Genomic DNA, 17,818 nt, shown 5'->3' on the forward strand with positions numbered 1-17,818 from the left:
TCATGCTTCACATGATTTCTTTCCTTTTACAAGCGTGAATGAGCTATGAGGAGGGAAGGGAACTGATGGTAAAGTAATAAAATAAAAGAAAGTTATAATGATATGATTGTGGAATTGCGTCTCTCCATATGTTAACATATACACGAATATACATGTGTTTGTATACATCTTTTTTTTTTAAAAAAAAAATATATGTGGGAATTTTTTTTTAGCATACTTTTTTATCATTTTTTTTTTGAATCTGCTCATCAACATAGGTTAGAAGCAAACAAAAAACAAGTAAAAAAAGAGGAGAAAGCGGTCTGAGACACTGCTGTGGAGAGGGGCTACAACGGCTAAAGCCCTTTACGCTCTTCTTGCGTGTAGTACCATCATTTCTACCAGGTGTTTGGTTGCATTTAAAATATTTTGTTACGACTGATAATTTTGTTATATTATTATTATTATTATTTTCAACGGTTATCGCTAATTGTTAACCCGATACGTCAGGTGTGGGTTCCTGTGGTCATCCCATGAAGTTTGGGAATGTTACGACTCTCCAGTCGGTGCCACTTGTATGAAAAGCTTGGGCGCACAAAACTTGGCGCAGAAGTGTTGTTGAAAACACGCAATGATATGCGAGGGTTTGGGAAGGACAGTAATTTTATTGTTCGATTTCTCGCGCGCAGGCGACCGATTGATTTCTTAGCGTTGGAGGTGGATGGCCGTTTAGCACGGGAATTGCATCCCTCTTTTCGTATTGTAAAAAATGCATGTACTCTTTTACTTATGGGACCCGTTTTTGTAATGCTCGTCAGTGGCATGATGTCACCTACTTATTATCTTTTAGTTTCTACCAATATAATGACGGTGGATCGTTACAATGGTTTATGGGAATTTTCGCACTGGGCGGTGGTATTGTGTGGGCAGTTGTTTGTGTTTATTTTCCTTTACGACCTTTCGGTGTATGTTCGTTATCCATTTTTTGCCTATATTTTAGTGCCCATGTACCGGCGTTTGGGTCTGCAGCGTCATCAGAATGTTACGGTTCCATTGGATGAGGTAAGGCGACGGGCACGCGCAAAACCGTTAGGCGCTCCGTTGAGTACTGTAGGAAAGAAACTTAAGAATAAACGAACAGGAACACGCGGTTCCTGATTAACCTTTTTTTTTGTTATTTTTTTAATCATCACTATTAATATCATCATAATTATTAATATACATATATATTTTTTCTCTTCTGCCTGAGGGCTACATCATGTGTTTTGCGTAAAAGTAAGATTCCCCTTAACCTGTTGTTGGAAATCTGTCTCCATTGCGAATGCTGGCCTTTGCTAGTGCTATTATTATTATTATGTTGTTGTTGTTGTTGCTGTTGTTCCAACTTACTCATTTTCCCATGTCACTGATCTCTTTGCTATTTATCCGGTTGCTACTGTCGTATGAACTGCCGACAGTTTACAGCAATAAAGGGGTTTATAAAGCACCACCAAAGGGAGGAGCCGGGAACAGGAAAAAGAAAAGGAAAAAAGAAAGTGCGTTTGCGTGTGGTGCATTCCATTATAAAAGTTGATCAGATAATTTGGTGAGTTGCGCCTAATCGTACGGACGATAGGGACTTGCGACTACACCTTTTTTTTTTAAAAAAAGAAAGAAGTGATAGCGGTGGTGGGAAAATCATTAGTATATTACGGGAAGGGAATAGGCGTTACAAGATAGGTCCTAAAAAGGAGAAAGACATTGCGTTGTGAGGGGAGCGCGAGCTCCAACTTGAATTTGAAATAGCGGAAACAAAAATTGAACCTTGCGATGAACTTCGCCGTACCTCCAGAATATTTAGCTTCTTACGTGAATGCGCAGGCCGTGGTACCAAAAACCGCGCCACCGGCTAATCTTCAGCATCGATTTGAGGACCCGCACCAAATGCAAAACTGGGGTCCCCAAGGTGTTGCACCAGTTACCACTGATGCGCACACAACATACGGAACTCATGCTGATCAGCCACAAGAATATCTCCCGCAGCAGTACCAACAGGGTGGGCAACCAATAACAGCGCAAAACTCAAACAAACTCTACAAGGCGTCAGCACCTCCCCACTCACCACAACCGCAGCAATATTTGCCAACCGCACCTTCTCCCCAGCAATCAGACACGGTGATTTGTTGGGATGTTCAACTCGCAAAGTTGCATGAGAAGAGCACATTTCTTGATCACCCCACAATTCCGCGGTTTCTTCACTCATATGTGGATCAGGATATGTCACGGTTACCTCCATCGCTGCAGTACATCGCTCCCGCAAATCGTACGACCATGCGGCCAACTGCTCAAGTGCTTCCAAATACATCGAAGCTGGCAGACACGTTGCAGCTGCCGCTAGGAATTATTTTTCAACCCTTTGCGGATACCCGACCAGCTGAAGTAGATTTTTCACAACTAGGTGGGCGCCTTATACGTTGTTGCAGGTGCATTGCATATATAAACCCTTTCACAACGTTCTGTGAAGGAGGGCGGCGGTGGCAGTGCATGTTATGCCGGCACATGAATGAGACACCGAACGAATACTTTTGCCAACTGGATCAACAAACAGGGTTGAGGTTAGATTTGCTTCAGCGCCCCGAGTTGACACATTGTTCAGTAGACATCTACCCATCACGGGAGTTTTTGCGAAATCCCCCTCAACGGCCGGCATTTATTCTTTTGTTGGACTGCACGTATCATGCAATAGCTTCAGGGAATCTGCGGGCCATTTGTGAGGGCGTTCTTGCAGCGCTTGACACTATGAAAGACGAGGACGCCATTTATATGGGTGTTATTGGCTTTTCATCTACGGTGTACTTTTTCAACATGGCCTCGACATTACAGTCCCCTCGGGTTATTGTGGCACCCGACATTGTGTGGGATGATTGCAAGGTGGAAGACAACTTCAAAGTAGAACCCATTGAATTACCCAGCAGCGTTAATGAACTGTTGGTTAATGTGAAGGATTCCTACCCGCTGCTGAAGGAGCTTTTTGAGAAACTTCCAGAGATGTGCAGCGATACGAAAGATGTGGGTTGCGCATTTGGTCCTGCTTTTGCTGCGGCACTCTCCATGCTTGGAAACAGTGGAGGTAAGATACTGGCGAGTATTGACACCATGCCGTCTATTGGCAGTGGAAAACTAAGCCCACGATTTAACATTTCAAAACTCTCTAACCAACCAAAGGAGTATACTGTGTTGACGGAGGCAAACGAATGGTACAAACATCGGGCTTTGGCGTGCTCGAATAGTAATATATCCGTTGACATATTCGCTGGTTCCGCACAGGATTTGGATCTGGCGACAATTGCTCCTCTTGCTCGCCTCACCTCAGGAAAAATATACCGTTGTACCCCAGTTACTTTGAACGGCATCTCACGTCAGGTGCACCGTGTGTTGACGCGGTACACCGCCTTTGAGGCTCTTCTACGCGTGCGCACGTCAAAGGGCCTAACTGTACCGAATTTCTATGGACATTGCCACGTGCGGGAACCCGATCTTCTTGCTCTTCCCATAGGTGATGAAGATTCTTCTTACACAGTGGAGCTAAAACCTACCCATGACCTCAAGGGAAACTATGCTTATGTTCAAATTGCTGTTGTTCACACCAGTCGTTCTCGAGAGAGGCGTATTCGTGTGCATACATTTCAACTGGCTATATCGGGATCTATTGGTCAGGTAGTGAACTCCGCGGACTCTCTCGCAGTTGCGTCTTTCCTCAGCAAGATGGCTATTGACAGTGCCATAAAGAATCCATTCCAAAAGGTTCAGCAGCGGATAATGGAGCGCTTACTGACTACCATACGTGCAGTGAAAACTCATAACGAATCTCATGGTCAACGTGGTGGGTATTTTATGATGCCAGATTCACTTCGTTTCGTCCCTCAGTTGTTGCATGGTTTCTTTAGGAGTGCAGCGATTGGGTTCTCGACTTCGACGCCTATTCTCCCAGACGAGCGTATGGCTGCCATCTCCCAAGTGGTTTGTACGGCACCGCAAGGTATCGTTCCTTTTTTCATTGGATGGACATTTGAGGTGTATTCTCCATATGTACCGCCTGAGGAACTGCCGCAACCAATTTTTTCCTCGCAATCTTTTTTTAAACCAGATGGTGTTTATTTACTGCATATCGGAACCGCACTCGTCCTCTGGTACGGGCGAACCACTGATCCTGCCGTTCTCAACGTGTTAGGTTTACCGTCCAACAGCGGAGAAACGCAGGCACCGAAGGGACCGCCGCAGTCACAAGGAAGGGAACCGCGATATTTAATCACGGATGAACAACTGATTGAAATCCGCAGACGTTTAGATGAATTGTTGTGGAAGTTGAGTGATATCACACGCTGTGGATTTACTGTCTCTCTTGAAATATGCCAGCAGGGCAGCAAAACAATTGAGCCGGTTCTCACCCGCATGATGATGGAAGATGAAGTGCGGTCATTGCCAAACTACGCATCTTTTCTGCGGGACGTATGGCAGAGGTCTTCACTGATCGCTAAGTGAGTACAGTTCATAAAAGATGAGGGGGGGGGAAAGCTTCATTCCCGAAACGCACGTATTATATGCTTAGGATTAGTTGAGGATGGACACACGCATATTCATATATATTTACAAATATATATATATATATATATATATATATCTTTGCGCATTAAAACATAAGTGTTAATGCGCAGTAGCGAGGAGGGAAATGTGGGATTCAGTGCAAGAGTGCATACGGTAAGCGGCAAAGTGATGATATCAACTCTAAGCAGGATGTTGTGAGAGTCAAGAGGGCATGTTCAGGTAGCAGCGCAATCACAATAGCAACCTTCACATCACCATCTTGTTCACTTTTTTTTTTGACGTGCCGGCGTGTAATGTAGTGGAAATTTAGCAGTGATCAACATTTAGGGTACTGTCACACTCACACCCTCTCTCTCTCTCTTTTCTCCGTCGGTGGAAAAACCGCGTTATTTTCGTTGTTGTTGTTGTTAACTTGCGGTGCTTGCGTTAACTTTTCTCATCCCTTTCCTCCTTTTCTTCTTCATTTTGGGAATTGGTAGCTTGCAGCAGTGAATTGCATGTGTCTGTGTATGTTAGTTAATGAACTGTTAAATAAGTTGTGGAGGAAGTTTGAGGTTGTGGTTGCAGGAAGAAACAGGTGCGTGAGATGCAATGTTTTTGGTGTTACTGGTAGCGGGGGGGGGGGAGCATTTTCTTTTTCGTTTTTTATTTAATCGCGTGTTTTTTTTTTGTGGCTGTGGTGATGAATGCGGAGTCGGATTTGTGTTATCCTTTTTGCACTCTGTACCTCAGCTCAGTGGTGAAGTCTCAATATATAGATAGTGTATTGTCTCCTTTGGATACGTCAATTGCTTGCGTCTTAATGACTGTGTTTCGCTTCCATGAGGTTTTCGTGACATTTTTTTTGGTTACATTTCCCGTTTGTTGCTCGCCTCTTCTTGCGTTCGGTATTGCGATGCAAGTACCTCTGTGTGTGTGTTTTTTTTAAGGCGATTTCTTCTTGTTTTTTTTTCTTAATTGTGTCAAAGCACGTGCAGGTGGTGAGCATTACATATAAGGCTATAGATATAGTTCATAAAGGCTGGAGAGCGGAACAGGCGGTCTTATTGAATTACCAAAGAAGGATAAAACATAGCAATTATAATATTAATAATAAGGAATCCAGGTACTTTGAGGCTGCAGCTGTAGTGAGAGATAGTTAAAAAAGGAAGCAAAGAAATTGAGGGAGAGATTATACATCTCCTCTTGTGTCGTCTTTTTTTTTCTTTTTTTCTTTCTTTTTTAAAGAAAAAATTGTACTACAAAGCAATAAAACTATTGAAATGCCAAAGGTTCTCATCCCTATGTGCAGCGGGTGGGTTCTGAAGTCAGTGATGTTGCTTCTATTGGTTCTGATTACCATAAAGTCTGTGCCGGAGGTTGTAGCAGCAGCTCAAGACAAATCCGTATCTTTGGGAAGCCGTGAGGAGCAAATTGCTTTTTGGGAAGGGGAAATTGAAAAGTTAAGGTCAAAGAGCCTCATTGAGGCTGAGCGAAGATACGGTAATGCCAAACATGAATTGGAGGAGGCAAAGAAGAATTCGGGATGGTTTTTTGTTAGTGAAGTTGACAAGGCACGGATAAAGCGACTGGACGAGGCGTACCGAGAGCGACTTGCTGAACTCTCTGTGTTAAATAAGCAAGAGGAGATGTTATTGGCCAAACTCAAGCCTCTGTATGGAATTGTCTCGCAGCGCTTCATGCAGGAGCAGCGTGACACAATTGCTCAAACGTTGCGTACCTTGCAGGATATGAGTTACGACCAAGCATGGTACAACTCCCTCTTTAATATTAGAGAGGCGGAGTCTTTTACGGATCTAATTATCGGGTTCGCTATTGAGTGGTTGTCAACTTATATATTCATGTATCCATTTGCATCTCTCTACTACGCTTTTTGGTCGGCTCCATGGTCCATCTATGCTTATTCCTCCGGCCCATTTGACATTGTTGTGGGCGCTTTCGCTTGGGTGGCTTCAGTGACTTTCATGCTTCTGCCGTATCTTGCGCTTATTGGTGGAGGTTATTACTTAACTAGGAGCCGCGGTATCCACATCTCAGACATGTTGCGTAGTTTTGGTGCGAGAAGACGAAGGGGCTGAGAAGAGAATTATTAGAAATATATATATTTTTTCCTTCTGTGCATAAAATGAGGGGAATGGCCAACTATTGGTGTAGCCCTTTATGCTCGTTTCTCTCTTTCTCTCTCTCACTCTCTCTGTAGGTGTGTGTGTGTGTGTGTGTGTTTGTTTGTTTGTTTGTTTGTTTGTTTGTCCTTGCATCCGCAGAAGTAATGGCGCCTCCAAGCCGCGCTTCAGTTCAGTCTTTTGGATTGGAGACCATTTGATAGTAGGCGAAGAAAATTTCGTAACTTTGTATGCGTATGTGCGCTTACGCCTGCGCCTTTTACCGTGCACCCCAATTGTGTTATAAATCCAGTGGTTGTATGCAATTAGTTATCTATTTTTGGTTCAGTGGATAGCATACAAGGGGTTTCACCTTTTCACAAATCTCTTCTACTAACGTCGCAGTGATTTGTGTTACGATTAAGTAGTAACATTTTTAAAAATATAAGTACTGGTGTGCCTGAAAATGTGGCTATGGGGTGTATGTAGTACTGTCTGGTTCCTTATTGAGTCTTTATTTTCAATTCTTTAAAACAATACGGATGATTCCCATCTACTTATTTTATTGCGTTCTTTAATAAAATAAATGCCTCACTTCCTCAAATACAACGTTGTTGCGTTCATGATTCAGTTTCCGGCAGTTTTCCAAGGAACATCCATTGTAGTCATTTTTTTTTCTTTTTTTTATTTGTCGATACAAGAGCGGGCCGCTTTCTGTAGAGGAAGCGTAACATCTACAAGGGATTGTTGAGGTGATTGTAGCCCCACAACTTAGCACCACTATCAAGCGTTAATGAAAGGAAATGACAACGACTGTAACGCTGCGGACCCGGAGGTATCTCAACTTGTCATTCCTCCAGAACTCGAAAGGGCTCTTCATGCACATCAAATATCTGCGCTTCACTTCATGTGGAGGAAACTTGTTGACAACGGCATAGAACGTGTTATTCGTCAGAGCCGTGGTGCACCACTAACTGACCGTGTGAGGTTGTATCAAGAAGTGTTTGGTTGCATTGTTGGTCACTCAATGGGATTGGGAAAAACCATCACTGCGCTCAGTTTCTTGTTATTACTGCAAAAACACTACGCAACATCTGACAATGTAAGTAGTAAGCACAAAGTCACCGATTCCTCTGAGGCTAGTGAAGACGAAGATACAGCCGGGGCACCCGTCACCGCTTCATGTATTCGCGTGCTTGTGTTAACACCGCGCAGTTGCACGTACCATTGGCAAAGTAGTGCTGAGCAGTGGATGAGTTCCAGTCTTTTCGGAGGCACGCAACTACCTTTGTACGTACCGCTCGGCAACAGTGCTACAGACGCCCTCGTGTTAAAACATTACCACGAAGGTGGTGCTCTGCTTCTTGGATATGAGGAGTATAATAAACTCGTATCCCGAGCGAGGGAAGTAGCTGGTGGTGGTCAGTCCTATTCTCGTGTTCATTCCATTTTTGACCGTAGTCGACCACCTCTACCGCTTACACGCCAAGTTGTCATGTCAGAAATGTTGGAAAGTTTTGATGTGGTTGTCTTTGATGAGTCGCATCGTTTTAAACGTCCCAAGTCGAGGCTTGTGACGGCACTCAAACAGTCTTTGCACGCTGTGCAACTGCGTATCGCACTGACGGGGACTCCGCTACAGAATCACCTTGAAGAATACGGCGTCATGCATTCAGTAGTGACAGGTGGTGCTTTCGATTTGGCTCCGTTTCGTCGTCTCTTCGCCATACCCATTGAGCGAGGCCAATGTGCCGATTCCACATATGAACAATATTTGGAGATGCAAAAATGTGTCGCTTCACTTCGGCGGTTCTTTTCCACTACTGTGCACCCGTGCGGGCCGGAGGTACTGAAGCGTGACCTTCCAGAACGGCGCGAGTACCTCATTCTTGTGGGGTTATCACCTCAGCAGGAGGACGCATACCGCTCTCTCTTGAGGCAGTTCTTTCCTGATATGAATAAGGGCGTAATATTAAACCTGCATCACAAGGCTTCACACATATGTTGTCATGCGATGATGGACAACCAACTTGTGCAGGTACTCTGCCAGAGTGTATATGTTGATGAGAATGGACGAGAAACCCATAGCAACTTAGGGGCGGGAAGGGGTGTTCAAACTCCTGGGAAAGATAGTGTTACTGATGACTGTGACAGCGAATCAAGGGAAAGTTCTCGGGATGAGTCAGAATTTAGTGGCGATATAAGCAGTTCCTCTTCGTCGACGTCTTCTAGTGCTAGTGACTTGAAAGGACAATCACAGGCAAATACGTCAAAGGAAAATGCTTCCGTAGATATTTGGCTCAAAAGGTTGCGAATTGACGAATCCCCGAAACTTAACCTGACGCTTTCCCTTCTTCGCTACATTAGTGAGGATCTTCGCGAAAAGGTGGTGCTCTTTTCCACTTACAAGAGCCACTTGTATCTTCTCATGTTTCTCCTAAGACAAAGAGGTGTCGTTTCTGAGGTTTTACATGGAGGCGTTGAGGTTAAGGAACGTCAGCTGATCATTGACCGCTTTTCGGTCGATCCATCGCTGCGTGTGTTGTTGTGCTCAACAAAGGCACTTGGTGTGGGTATCAACCTGGTCGCAGCTAATCACTGCATTCTTTTTGATGTGAGTTGGAACCCAAGTGATGACACCCAGGCAACTTATCGTCTCTACCGCTATGGCCAACGTCGGCCAGTAACAATTTATCGTATCGCTACAGAGGGAACTTTCGAGCATGTTGTGTTCTTTTACGCTCTGAGTAAATCGTGGATCCACAAAAAGATTGTTGATGTATCCGATCCCGCTCGGTACGATCGCCACGTAAAAGAAAATTATTTCATCTATCCTTGTCCACTTCCCGTTGATTTTGAACAAGTCGATGGAAAACCTGAGGTTCGTACTAAACTTCCAAACGGTGAGGCGCTGCAGAAAAAATGGCGGGATTACGCTTCCCTTCACTGCCCCTCTTTACTCCATACCGCACGAGACGGCACGTTTGCGTGGATTAGGGCGATTACGGAGTATTCCTTTTTGGTGCGTGACAGCACTGAGGAGGCCATAAGGGAGATGGGATTGCGATTTGAGGCGGAAAGGCGAAAACCTTTGATGCCCGTTGTGATTGAAAAAGTAATGGGAGGAAGTCGGCCTGTGCAGGAGAAAACGGGGAACACCATGCAACGTTGTGAACCATCCCTACAGGTATGTTTAAGCGGATGCGCTGATCAACTGGTGTCGATGGCCAGCCAGGGGCAAGCTCATCATGAAGAAGTCCAGCGGCATGTGGCAGACGTAAGCAAACAAGAAATGGAGAAAAGACTCACTTGTCTTCTCGCAAAGGTGCTCGGTGTTCCTGAGCCAGCTGGAGGATTAGTTGAAGTGGTCACACTTATCTTCCATTTAGGTGTAGATCACGTTATGCAGGAAACACTTAACAAAGCACCTTACGCGAAGCTACGTTCAGTTCTCAACGCTAGAGTTCTAAATAGCAAATTATCGGAAAAATCACTACAAAACTCACTGAAATTTAAGCCGTTCACTCTCTTCGCCATCATGGCACCAACTGAGGTGACATACACCTTAACAGAGTTAGGTTTCAACAGACCATTTGCCCCTCATTGTACACTTGTTGGTGTGCGTTGCGCTCTACGGAGCAACAATATATCTCGTGATACGCTTCAAGAGCTGTACAATCTTTTGGCTTCTGCAAGCGCCGACGTTAATATTGGAACTGGTGATGCCGTAACAGCGGCAGATGTTGAAGCTGTGATGCTGAAGTGCATGGAAAGTTATTGGCCACCGTACGCCGGAATGGCACTGCCTGCTCCTACAAAGGGCGCAGAACAGAGACGCAGCCTTGCGGAGCGCGCCTTACGAGTAGCGGGGGAGCATACAACCGGTTTTGTGCTGCCGAGGGAAGCAGCGCGATATGTTGGAATATCTCCTTTAACTGACCGGTGTGATGTTTACCAGTGTCAGCGGTGCAATGATGGATTGATGGAGCGTATGCTACCTGAATATGTGCTGAAATGCGGTCGTTGTCACTACAATGCAGAATTTGACTTACAGTCGCAACCTGAGACGCACCACGCATGTGCAGTGTATCAGTTTTCCGTTGTCTGTGGATTGTTAGATGCTTTTTCACATTTTGAGAGCCTGAAGAAGGCATTTGTGCCTTTAGAGTGTCGGGGCGTGCTGCACGCTCTGAGGCGACTCCGTCAGTTGTCGAAGGTATACACTCCAAAAGAGTTTATTTCCAGTGTGCTGCGTTTTGGAGTGGAGAGTTTTTTGCAGGAGTTGCCAGAGCCGACGCTTGGTCTTCTGCGCTTACAATGCGGGGCTAAAGATGTTGATACTTTGAAGGATATCCTCTTATCGGATTCCAGTTTCGCATTGTCCAACTGTGTTCACACGCATGTGCGGCAGATGCTGATAAACTGGTTGAAGTCGAACACAGTAGCAAGTAGTGGGATGCACATTGTTACAATGCCGGAGGCGCTTATTATACTGGCACTTCAGCTCTTAGGTAAAAGATACAAGGGGGAGAATGGATTTGCCAAAGATGTACTCTCTGAGGCACAAAGCGGTAATCTTTGCGGTAACGCGGCGTTGCTGCGGTTCGTATGTGACGCAGTTGTGAAGCTCAAATACATCGAGCGGTTGTTGGAACGCCCTCTCACACGTGCAACTTTAGACGCTTTTATGATGGACTACGCAACGCCTAGCGGCGGAAGTAGTGAAAGTGAGGGTAGCAAACCTGACGAGCAGTTGAACGGACAGGAGAAGTCTGATGATGAGGAATCAAAAGTGGACGAAGAAGATGAGGAAATGCATTCGCTCTCGACAAACAGTGCTTCTTCCCCCTCATTTCGTCCTGACTCGAGGAAACGGCAGCGCTCTCCTTCCCTTTGCATGTCCGAGGCCACCGTCTTGTCAACAGTGCAGTCATCCTCCTATTCATCATGTTATCCTGGAGGTGAATCGTTGGAGACATCTGTCAGTGAAGATCGGGCGGAGTCCGTCGCCTACGAAGCAATGGAGGAAGGTGACATACAGATGGTGCGATCTGCTCACTTCTGGGCATCACACTGTGAAGTATATGGAATCAGCAGCACGGAGACCCATACTATTCAAATAGACGGTGAAGGATGTACTGCGAATGTGCTACATCCACCTCCTAACAGCTTCTGGGCACGTGAAGTCCATGGAGCAACACACGACGGAATGCGGATATCCAGTGTGATTGATCTGTTTCTTGAGAAATTATTCGTATTATCTGCTTCGGTGCGCGTCATCAAGTAGAAGCGTCTTGAACTCGTTCAGTAAAACTTTTCGCTTTTTCGGTGTTTTGTTCAGGTGTGATTACCTGATTTTTATCTGGTGAACTTCTTCGTGTTGCCGCCCTTTGTCAAAGCTGCCTCTTTACAGTTTTTTTTATTTTCACGATTATTCGCTGTTGTCTTGTGATATACTGTGACGATCTAATTAATTATTATTATTACTTTCTTATCATGGTGTCATATAATTGTTTACATTATTGTCGTTCCATCTTTCCACTATCGTCAACTCTGCCGTGTTGTGTACTTATGTCCGTGAGTTAGTTATTGGGTAGGACTAGCGAAGGAGAGGGCATAGCGATGAGTGATTACGGAGATTCTTTTGATAGCAGCGCGTCGAGCAGTACAACAACTCCTTCGTCATCGCTAACTTCAGCGTCTTCTTCGCAACAGGAGAGTGAGAAGGCAACATCGGATACTAAAGAGTTAACATCCGTTGTATCTCCACTTGCTGCGTTGCCTGTGCCTTTACCACTCCCAGTTCCCGTCGCAGCTCCAGTTCCTGCACCAGTGCTAAGTCCTCAACCAGCTTCTGGAGTGTCTTCGGAGGTTACTGCTGCGGATGCGCCAACCTTAAAACCTACTGATAACTTGCCCACTCCCGATATCGCTGCAGCACCTCGCGAAGCCGTCGACTCGCAGGAGCCACCGATGCGCAGCCCAAGAAATTCGACGGCGTCCAAAACGCTCGTTAACACGAGCGATTCTGCGTACGAGGCACCGGGGGGTGATCTCGCTGCGGCAGATACAGTGGCTTATAAGCGTCTTACGTCCTATGTGGCATTCAACCAGAGTTCTGATGGATCAGTAGCTGCTGAATGCGCAAACACCTCTAGTTTTAGCGGAAAGCGGGAAGCAAGTGCTGATGATGATACGAAGGTACCCAAGATGGATGAACCCACGGGTCCGGTAGCTACTCTAGAAGAAAATTCAGAAACAGCAACCGCAGCCGGAGTTGAGGAATCATCTACAGTCGACGGCAGTAGCGCTTTCAGCACTCTGTCACAGCACTTAAGCAAGACAGTTACGCACGCAAAGTTGTGTGCCGAAATGGCGTCAGTTACGAAGGGTCCCAGTGACGAAGTACGGACAGGTGGTGATGGTGTCATGCATCCATCTGGAGACGGCGGGGGGCCGATGATCACGGCGAACGTACCTGCAGCTGCAACCACGATGCTGAAACCTTTGATGTCACTACCGCCTCTGCCATCAGCAGCGGAGAGTATGACTCTAAAGGCGGATTTTCCACTGCCCTCAACGTCCCCGTCCCCTGATGGACTTATCCCTGAGCGTATTGCATTCGCAGCACAGTCGATTCAAAGCATGCCAATACCTCCACCGTTGCCTCCTGCTCCACTTTCAGGCATTAAATCAGGAATGATGCCGAGCCTGGATAACGCTCCCGCATCAAGCTTCTACCTGCCGCCGCCACCGCTGGCCCAATCGCGGGAGCCACCGGTGAACAATAAAATCGTAGAGCTTCGAGAAACCTCCGAAGCAGTGGAAAAATTGGTGCGGGCGTTTGCTCTCTTGCGTGGCCATAACCCCACCGGCTCTAGGGGAGCTGCTGCCGACATTTCTGAGGTATCCTTCGCGCCCAATGAACTTGCACGGATGTCGAGTCTGCGCCAAGAACATGGCGTGGGTGACTCGGCCACGATAAAGACTTCCCAAACGCACCGTCGCCGCCCGTTGCGGAGCGGTATGCCAAAAACGCACGTGGAAGAAAGTGATGAGAACCAGAAGGCGTCACAACAGATAAATGAAGCGGCAGTGGAAGAGGCTGTCTTGAGTCTTGTAATGGAGATGATGCAGCAAGATCCTCAACAAATGTCCAAAGCAAGTAGTAGTCGCCGCTTTCTTCAACCAGCATGTGAATTGATTGGAATGGATGATTTTCGCTATTCGCACCATCGGAGCTCAAAACGGCAGCGGGGCCCGCGGCCACAGGCGGCCCCACTCTCAGTATTTGGGGGTGGAATGCAGGCGTTCGCGCCTGATGATGATGGGGCGGCTGAAAGTTTATACAATAGTGTCATAGAAGCTTTGGGTAAGTATGTATGGTCACATGTGGAAGAATCATCGCTGCGAGGCGAGAGACCGACCTTTCCCCCTGTAAGCGCCCACTGTGCCATAGCTTTGCAACTAGATCTTTTATCGGTTTGTTTGCAGGTGATTGAGACCCGACTTACCCACCGTGGTAATGTTGCGGATGGACCCGTATGGATCCAGTATGACGGCCCCCGTGAATCCGAACCTCTTGCTCGAAACGCCGCTCACTGCCTTCCGTTTGAATCTATTGACGTAAAGACAAGTCGACGACCCGTCTTCCGTTTAGAGTATTGGGTGACCCGTGAGAACATGTGGGCAGTTGCAGAGGCACTCGTCTCTTCTGTTCGTGGTGGGATCCTTGATGGCGGTGACGGTTACGGCGTATTCAATGCAAAGAGTACTACATACGTGGACCCCGATACATTATTCCCTACTCGTGTACCATATTTTTCATTACTTCCAGGGGACTCGTCTCGCCCACCGCGTGAGGAATGCTCACCGTCGCCTGGGAAGAAGTTTTTTACAAACACAAGAAGAAGCGACAAGGATAGCGAGGATGAGGCAACAGATAAGCCATGTGCAGAGCATTTCCACCTTGAACCACCTGCACTTCAAGCTATTGCCCATGCAGTTTCTACTGTTGGAACTGAGATTCTCGAAGAAAACATCAACGCTGCGCGAGGTGACTACAAACAAAATTACGGCGATGCAACATGCGCTGTGGTGGAAGCTGTGCGTGAGCTACTGGAGGACGCAAACATTCGTGCTGCGGTACGGCGCCGTGCCAAGGCGAAGATGAAAGATATCGCTCAGCGCCGTGAGGTGGAGGGGCAGCTGAGTCGTGAGGAAAAGGAACGTTCTATTATTGCCGCGGCTGAGGCGGAAGCCGAGCAGGTGGTACAGAGGATCTTGCAAGAACTGCGTGTTGAAGAGGCAAGGAATGTGTAACATAAGAAAAAACACGGTGTTCTCGACTCTTCTTGACGATGCTCCGTTACTAGCGCACATTAATAACACTTTCTTGCATATATATACATATTTGTGTGCGCAACTCAATCCATGTGCTGACCCCAGCATTTTTGCGAAGGTGCCAGTTGATTCTTAATATCATCTATCGGTATGTATACGCGTGCGTGTTTGTGTGGAACCGTCTTCTTGTTCATATTGGCTGTTGTTATTTGTATTTTTGGACGTGGGAGGGAAGAAATGGTGTTGACTTACATTATTGGTTTTTTTGTATGGTAAATATTCGCACCGGTGAGGTGGTTATCTACGTGATGTGTTTTTGTAGGTGCTTTCCCCCTTTCACTGAACAGTTCATTATCCAAAAAAAAAACTCTTATACCCGCGCTACTGCCTCCGAACAACAGAAGTTTTGGCGATTGACATTCTCCCACTTGTACACAGGTACACGCGCGCACGTATATTTGTATTAACACGTACAAAGAGTATTTTCCTCCCGAAAAGTACAGTGGATTAAACCTGCCGCTTGCTTGAAGTGAAGTTAAAGTGCTGGAGAGGGTAAGGAGGTATTCACTTTGGATTTACGGGAAACTCAAAGCGCCCAGCACACTGGAACTCCCAGAACTGTAATTATCAAACGAAAAGATCGTCGAAGTAATTTGATACAAACAGGAAGTGGCATTACATCAGACGAGCGGCCAGTACCTGCGTGCAACTCAGTCAAGTGGAAAATTCTTTGTGTGAAGGTAAAGGAAGGGATCAAAAAAAAAAAAAAAAGAGGAATACTGTGTAAAGGTCCGTGTGCTCTTGTGGGTTGTTTGGTCGTGGTAGCAGTTGACGTTTCGAGCACACGGTGTTAAATCTCCATGGAGGGCCGCAAGGGAAAAACCTCGCAGTTACGAGGAGGACCTAAGCATGGCCATCCAAGTGGGAGCAGATCCAACCTTCGCTCGCGTCAAAGGGATGGAAACCGACACTGGTCTCCTTCACACCGCGACTCACGTGACTACAAGAAGCGGTTTCGCAGTCCGTCTCCAAACAGTGGAAGTGTGAGCCGTAGTAGCAGCCGGGGAAGCGCTTCCTACAGCGGTAGTAGTGTCAGCGACAGTTACAGCAGTGACAGTAGCGCACGCTTTGATTTCAGGCGCCGGCGCTGGTCACCGAGCCACCGCAGTGGTGGAACTGCGGGAGCGTTGTCATATTCCAAAGGGTATGATGTAGGGGATAGTGATGCAGTGTTAGATCACCCTACTACAGATTGGGTTTGTGGTGTGTGTAGCAACCCCAATTCTGTGAACCGTGAGGACTGTTACAGGTGCGGAGCCACTTTCTCCGCTAGTGTAAATGCAGTCCCCAGTGAAGAAGTTAAGGTTTCCAATATTCCAAACGGGGTGACTTTTGCGGATATTGGACAGAGACTTGGTGAATACTTTTCGCAGTACGGTGACACGTGCCGTATTATTGCCCACGATATGGATAATGTTGATACTGACGAAAGTGGTGGAAGTGCTTACTTATTATTTGAAGGTGTGGTTGAGGCTACGAAGGCGTTGACGTACGCCCGCTCAGCGTTGCTTTTGGGTGACATTCGGTGCCCCATGGAGTTTTCGCTGCAGGGACGCGCAAAAAAGAAATTGAATGACGTATGGGAAAGAAATGGTGAAGGTAGTGATGATCGGCGTGGTGGTGTCAGTCTATTACCTGCTCCACCACCTGCTGTTGAGGGTCTCCCAGATGATTTGCAACCCGCCGTATGGAAACCTGTGGAAAACTTCCCTTCCGTAGAGGCAGAAATGAATTATTTGGATATGCTTTCGCATCACTGGTCAAAGCTATCTCAAGCGCAAAAAGACTACTATGATGAAGGTGTGCGTAGGGCTCTTGCTGCTCAACGTCGAAAGCAACCTTCGCAGCAAGTGACCGAAACCTCCGCTACATCTAGGGGAGAAACTAATACTGTTAATGCGCCTACCTCGAGTGGTAACCCATCACCACAAGGCAACGGATCGTCACTTGAGAGTATCAAGAAGCGCTTAGAAGAGAAGAAAAAGTCAATGCAAAACGTAACGGAGGTTCCAAAAGTTGCCGCGTCACTGAAAGAGCGATTGGCGATGAAAAAAGCCCAACTATCATCAGCAGCCAAGCCAGGAAATGCAACAGAGTCTGATGCCGTTGGTTCAACTACGGCGGTGTCCTCAACTTTCTCACCACCGTCTACAGCATCAGTCCTCCCACCATCACAAAAGGAATCCGCAGCGTCACAACAACACTTATTCTTTGGGATCCCGATACCCCCCAGATTCCCTGCCAAAACGGATTATTTATTGAATTCCAAGTCGCTCCCCGCTCGCGCCGGTGTGATATTCCGTTACGTACCCCCGGCGGTGGCGGAGCGTATTTTGCAGCCCCCACTGCTACCGCATTCCTCCTGATGGCTCATACTTGGTGTCCCTTCCACTTATTATTATTACTATTATTTTCTCTTCTCCTTCTGGTTTGACGTTACTTCACGGAACACACAAACGCAAACATGCGCAGACATTTTTACCCGTGTGCCAATACGGATGGATAACACGTGTTGCAGTAACTGCGTTATCTTCCTTCCCGTGGCTGCGATTTGTCCCATTTTGCCTTCGGTTCGTTGTTTGACCCGTAGTTTCTCCCATCACTCGTGCCTAAAGTTCACCTTATTCTTTTTTGCTATTTTAACACAGCGTACATAGACCAGAAGGGGGAGCTATTGTTATTATTGTCATTTTTTTTTTCGTGAAAAAGAAAAGAGAGGAGGATAATAACTTAATAGGGAGTAATTGGAG

At 46.5% G+C, this 17,818-nt stretch overlaps 6 protein-coding genes across 6 annotated transcripts, besides 9 other annotated features; all 6 read left to right on the forward strand.

Annotated features, from left to right (window-relative positions):
* Positions 1-17,818: part of a sequence feature (sequence corresponds to BAC RPCI93-5L5) that runs on past both edges of the window.
* Positions 170-194: a sequence feature (AT_rich).
* Positions 421-453: a sequence feature (AT_rich).
* On the forward strand, positions 526-1,137 carry Tb927.3.5410 (hypothetical protein, conserved; the record flags this gene model as incomplete). Its single annotated transcript, XM_839038.1, has 1 exon — positions 526-1,137. One exon carries the CDS (start codon positions 526-528, stop codon positions 1,135-1,137), a length of 612 nt encoding a protein of 203 aa, XP_844131.1.
* Positions 1,186-1,214: a sequence feature (AT_rich).
* Positions 1,335-1,359: a microsatellite.
* Tb927.3.5420 (protein transport protein Sec24A, putative) lies at positions 1,789-4,500 on the forward strand (the record flags this gene model as incomplete). Its single annotated transcript, XM_839039.1, has 1 exon — positions 1,789-4,500. One exon carries the CDS (start codon positions 1,789-1,791, stop codon positions 4,498-4,500), a length of 2,712 nt encoding a protein of 903 aa, XP_844132.1.
* Positions 4,598-4,639: a microsatellite.
* Positions 5,759-5,786: a microsatellite.
* On the forward strand, positions 5,826-6,641 carry Tb927.3.5430 (hypothetical protein, conserved; the record flags this gene model as incomplete). The annotated part of the gene is made up of 1 exon (XM_839040.1): positions 5,826-6,641. One exon carries the CDS (start codon positions 5,826-5,828, stop codon positions 6,639-6,641), a length of 816 nt encoding a protein of 271 aa, XP_844133.1.
* Positions 6,733-6,759: a microsatellite.
* Positions 6,767-6,813: a microsatellite.
* Tb927.3.5440 (SNF2 DNA repair protein, putative) lies at positions 7,459-11,952 on the forward strand (the record flags this gene model as incomplete). Its single annotated transcript, XM_839041.1, has 1 exon — positions 7,459-11,952. The coding sequence occupies one exon, from the start codon at positions 7,459-7,461 to the stop codon at positions 11,950-11,952; it is 4,494 nt and encodes a 1,497-aa protein (XP_844134.1).
* Positions 12,288-14,987, forward strand: Tb927.3.5450 (hypothetical protein, conserved; the record flags this gene model as incomplete). The annotated part of the gene is made up of 1 exon (XM_839042.1): positions 12,288-14,987. The coding sequence occupies one exon, from the start codon at positions 12,288-12,290 to the stop codon at positions 14,985-14,987; it is 2,700 nt and encodes an 899-aa protein (XP_844135.1).
* Tb927.3.5460 (hypothetical protein, conserved) lies at positions 15,869-17,434 on the forward strand (the record flags this gene model as incomplete). The annotated part of the gene is made up of 1 exon (XM_839043.1): positions 15,869-17,434. The coding sequence occupies one exon, from the start codon at positions 15,869-15,871 to the stop codon at positions 17,432-17,434; it is 1,566 nt and encodes a 521-aa protein (XP_844136.1).

Source organism: Trypanosoma brucei, chromosome 3, assembly GCF_000002445.2.
Source record: "Trypanosoma brucei brucei TREU927 chromosome 3, complete sequence".
Lineage (NCBI taxonomy): Eukaryota > Euglenozoa > Kinetoplastea > Trypanosomatida > Trypanosomatidae > Trypanosoma > Trypanosoma brucei.